General features: G+C 32.4%; 1 protein-coding gene across 1 annotated transcript in view; it reads right to left on the reverse strand.

Annotated features, from left to right (window-relative positions):
* Positions 1–729: 729 nt before the first annotated feature.
* LOC121847357 (proteasome subunit beta type-6-like) overlaps positions 730–4634 on the reverse strand; it is a 12944-nt gene continuing 9039 nt past the window's right edge. Inside the window, exons 5-6 of the mRNA XM_042327954.1 lie at positions 4298–4442; positions 730–978 (exon numbers count right to left, since the gene is read on the reverse strand). Of these exons, the coding sequence (XP_042183888.1) occupies positions 851–978; positions 4298–4442 (273 nt within the window). The 3' untranslated portion in view covers positions 730–850. The remainder of the gene's footprint in view (positions 979–4297; positions 4443–4634) is intronic.

Raw genomic sequence — 4634 nt, forward strand, 5'->3', positions numbered from 1 at the left:
CTTTAGACAGACAGTATCTCCAGTCCTTTAGACAGTAGGGTATATATCCAGTCCTTTCCTTTAGACAGACTTTAAGACAGACATATCTCCAGTCCTTTAGACAGACAGTAGGGTATATCTCCAGTCCTTTAGACAGACAGTAGGGTATATCTCCAGTCCTTTAGACAGACAGTAGGGTATATCTCCAGTCCTTTAGACAGACAGTAGGGTATATCTCCAGTCCTTTAGACAGACAGTAGGGTATATCTCCAGTCCTTTAGACAGACAGTAGGGTATATATCCAGTCTTTAAGACAGACAGTAGGGTATATCTCCAGTCCTTTAGACAGACAGTAGGGTATATCTCCAGTCCTTTAGACAGACAGTAGGGTATATCTCCAGTCCTTTAGACAGACAGTAGGGTATATCTCCAGTCCTTTAGACAGACAGTAGGGTATATCTCCAGTCCTTTAGACAGACAGTAGGGTATATCTCCAGTCCTTTAAACACAGTAGGGTATATCTCCAGTCCTTTAAACACAGTAGGGTATATCTCCAGTCCTTTAAACAGACAGTAGGGTATATCTCCAGTCCTTTAAACACAGTAGGGTATATCTCCAGTCCTTTAAACAGACAGTAGGGTATATCTCCAGTCCTTTAGACAGATAGTAGGGTATATCTACACTCCAGTCTCTCCCTTTCTGATTAACAATTAAACTGGCTGTTCATCAGTGACCACAAAATAAACAATATTTACTTCCAAAACAACTTTATTTAAATTTGCTTATTTTTATTAGAAATCTGAAGGGCTTTACAAACTCATGCTGCATCACTGGTTCCTGGTCTGCCTATCAGAACTGTGTGTCCCTGTCTTTAAGCAGTAGACCATTTAGGTAGCTGGTTTCCCAGGATGACCTGTCTGTCCACTCCAGTCTCTGAGATGGCTGCCAGCCGGACCACGCCTCCACTGGACCCATCTCTCTCCATAGCCAGGGACAGGGCTGTTGGGGGAATAATATAGTTAACATGATAACAGGGCTGTCGGGGGAATAATATAGTTAACATGATAACAGGGCTGTCGGGGAATAATATAGTTAACATGATAACAGGGCTGTCGGGGGGAATAATATAGTTAACATGATAACAGGGCTGTCGGGGGAATAATATAGTTAACATGATAACAGGGCTGTTGGGGGAATAATATAGTTAACATGATAACAGGGACAGGGCTGTCGGGGGAATAATATAGTTAACATGATAACAGGGCTGTTGGGGGAATAATATAGTTAACATGATAACAGGGCTGTTGGGGGAATAATATAGTTAACATGATAACAGGGCTGTCGGGGAATAATATAGTTAACATGATAACAGGGACAGGGCTGTCGGGGGGAATAATATAGTTAACATGATAACAGGGCTGTCGGGGGAATAATATAGTTAACATGATAACAGGGACAGGGCTGTTGGGGGAATAATATAGTTAACATGATAACAGGGCTGTCGGGGGAATAATATAGTTAACATGATAACAGGGACAGGGCTGTCGGGGGAATAATAGTTAACATGATAACAGGGACAGGGCTGTGGGGGAATAATATAGTTAACATGATAACAACAGGGCTGTAACAGGGCTGGGGGAATAATATAGTTAACATGATAACAGGGCTGTCGGGGAATAATATAGTTAACATGATAACAGGGCTGTCGGGGGAATAATATAGTTAACATGATAACAGGGACAGGGCTGGGAATAATATAGTTAACATGATAACAGGGCTGTCGGGGGGAATAATATAGTTAACATGATAACAGGGCTGTAACATGATAACAGGGCTGTCGGGGGAATAATATAGTTAACATGATAACAGGGCTGTCGGGGGAATAATATAGTTAACATGATAACAGGGCGGGGAATAATATAGTTGATAACAGGGCTGTGGGGAATAATATAGTTAACATGATAAATCGGGGAATAATATAGTTAACATGATAACATGATAACAGGGCTGTTGGGGGAATAATATAGTTAACATGATAACAGGGCTGTCGGGGAATAATATAGTTAACATGATAACAGGGCTGTGGGGGAATAATATAGTTAACATGATAACAGGGCTGTTGGGGGAATAATATAGTTAACATGATAACAGGGCTGTTGGGGGAATAATATAGTTAACATGATAACAGGGCTGTTGGGGGAATAATATAGTTAACATGATAACAGGGCTGTTGGGGGAATAATATAGTTAACATGATAACAGGGCTGTTGGGGGAATAATATAGTTAACATAATAGCAGTTAATATAATAATAGCTAATATAATCATAATAGTTAATATAATAATAGCTAATATAATCATAATAGTTAATATAATAATAATAATGATGCAGGGAATATAACAATATAACAATACTGTTAATATAATAATAAGTGTAAACCACAAAATTGGGGAGGAGAAATGGGGTGAAACTACTAAATAATAATAAAGCAGTGAATATAATATTATAGTTAATTTAATTATAGTTAATATAATAATATAGTTCATTTAATTATAGTTAATATAATAGTTCATTTAATTATAGTTAATATAATATTATAGTTTCTTTAATTATAGTTAATATAGTTCATTTAATTATAGTTAATATAATAGTTCATTTAATTATAGTTAATATAATAGTTCATTTAATTATACTTAATATAATAGTTCATTTAATTATAGTTAATATAATAGTTCATTTAATTAGTTAATATAATAATAGTTCATTTAATTATAGTTAATATAATATTATATTTAATTATAGTTAATATAATATTATAGTTCATTTAATTATAGTTATATATAATAATATAGTTCATTTAATTATTTAATATATAGTTTTAATTATAGTTAATTTATAATATAGTTAATATAATATTATGGTTCATTTAATTATAGTTAATATAATAATATAGTTCATTTAATTATAGTTAAGATAATAGTTCATTTAATTAGTTAATATAATATTATAGTTAATTTAATTAGTTAATATAATATTATGGTTCATTTAATTATAGTTAATATAATAATATAGTTCATTTAATTATAGTTAATATAATATTATAGTTCATTTAATTATAGTTAATATAATAGTTAATTTAATTATAGTTAATATAATAGTTAATTTAATTAGTTAATATAATATTATAGTTCATTTAATTATAGTTAATATAATAATATAGTTAATTTAATTATAGTTAATATAATATTATAGTTCATTTAATTATAGTTAATATAATATTATAGTTCATTTAATTATAGTTAATATAATAGTTCATTTAATTATAGTTAATATAATATTATAGTTCATTTAATTATAGTTAATATAATAGTTAATTTAATTATAGTTAATATAATATTATAGTTCATTTAATTATAGTTAATATAATATAATAGTTCATTTAATTATAGTTAATATAATAGTTCATTTAATTATAGTTAATATAATATAATAGTTCATTTAATTATAGTTAATATAATAATATAGTTCATTTAATTATAGTTAATATAATAATATAGTTAATATAAGTTAAGTTAATATAGTTACTATTATAAAACAGTTAATATAATAATATAGTTAATATAAGTTAACAAGTTAATATAGTTACTATTATAAAACAGTTAATACAATAATATAGCAGTTTTTAATATTTTTTTAATGTAATAAAAACTTTAAATATGTATTTCCGTTAGAACACTCTGTTATTACTTAGAATTTATTTAGTGTTGTTTACACTGTTCCAAATGGTCAGAAAAATTATAATACTGTAATCTAACAGCACCTGTTTGTCACACATCTGGCCTAGAATATGTGGACAACTACAAATACCTGGTTAGATTGTAAACTCTCCTTCCAAACTCACATTAAGCATCTCCAATCTAAAACCGGCTTCCTATTTTGCAACAAAGCATCCTTCACTCATGCTGCCAAACGTACCCTCGTAAAACGGACTATTCTACCGATCCTTGACTTCGGTGATGTAATTTACAAAATAAACTCAAACACTCTACTCAGCAAACTGGATGTAGTCTATCACAGTGACATCCGTGTTGTCACCAAAGCCCCATATACTGCCCACCACTGCGACCTCTATGCTCTCGTTGGCTGGCCCTCAATTCATATTCGTTGCCAAACCCACTGGCTCCAGGTCATCTATAAGTCTTTGCTAGGTAAAGCCCCACCTTATCTCAGCTCACTAGTCACCATAGCAACACCCACCCGTAGCATGCGCTCCAGTCTCAAAACTGAACAAAGAACAAGATTTGTTTTGTGTTTGTACCTCCAGATACCAGGCGAAGACACTGGTCCTTTGTCATGTTGGGTTTGTAGTTGGAGTCCATGTAACCATAGATATAGGTGGATCCTGACCCTCCAACTGATACAGGCTGTCTGACCAGCATACCTCCTACTGGGACAGTGTACACCTGGGGGGGGGGGGGGGGGGGTGTCACGAGAATTATGTTCTCAATGTTCATAAACCAATTCAATTAAACTACTCAGTCTGTTAATCAGGATGTGTAAGATACTGATTGAAATGAAACAGACGGAGGCCCAGCTATGATAGTCAATAAGGTTGATTCACGGGAACGTTCTGGTCTGTTGAACAAAACAATTCA

This window comes from Oncorhynchus tshawytscha, linkage group LG10 (assembly GCF_018296145.1).
Source record: "Oncorhynchus tshawytscha isolate Ot180627B linkage group LG10, Otsh_v2.0, whole genome shotgun sequence".
In the NCBI taxonomy this organism is placed as follows: domain Eukaryota; kingdom Metazoa; phylum Chordata; class Actinopteri; order Salmoniformes; family Salmonidae; genus Oncorhynchus; species Oncorhynchus tshawytscha.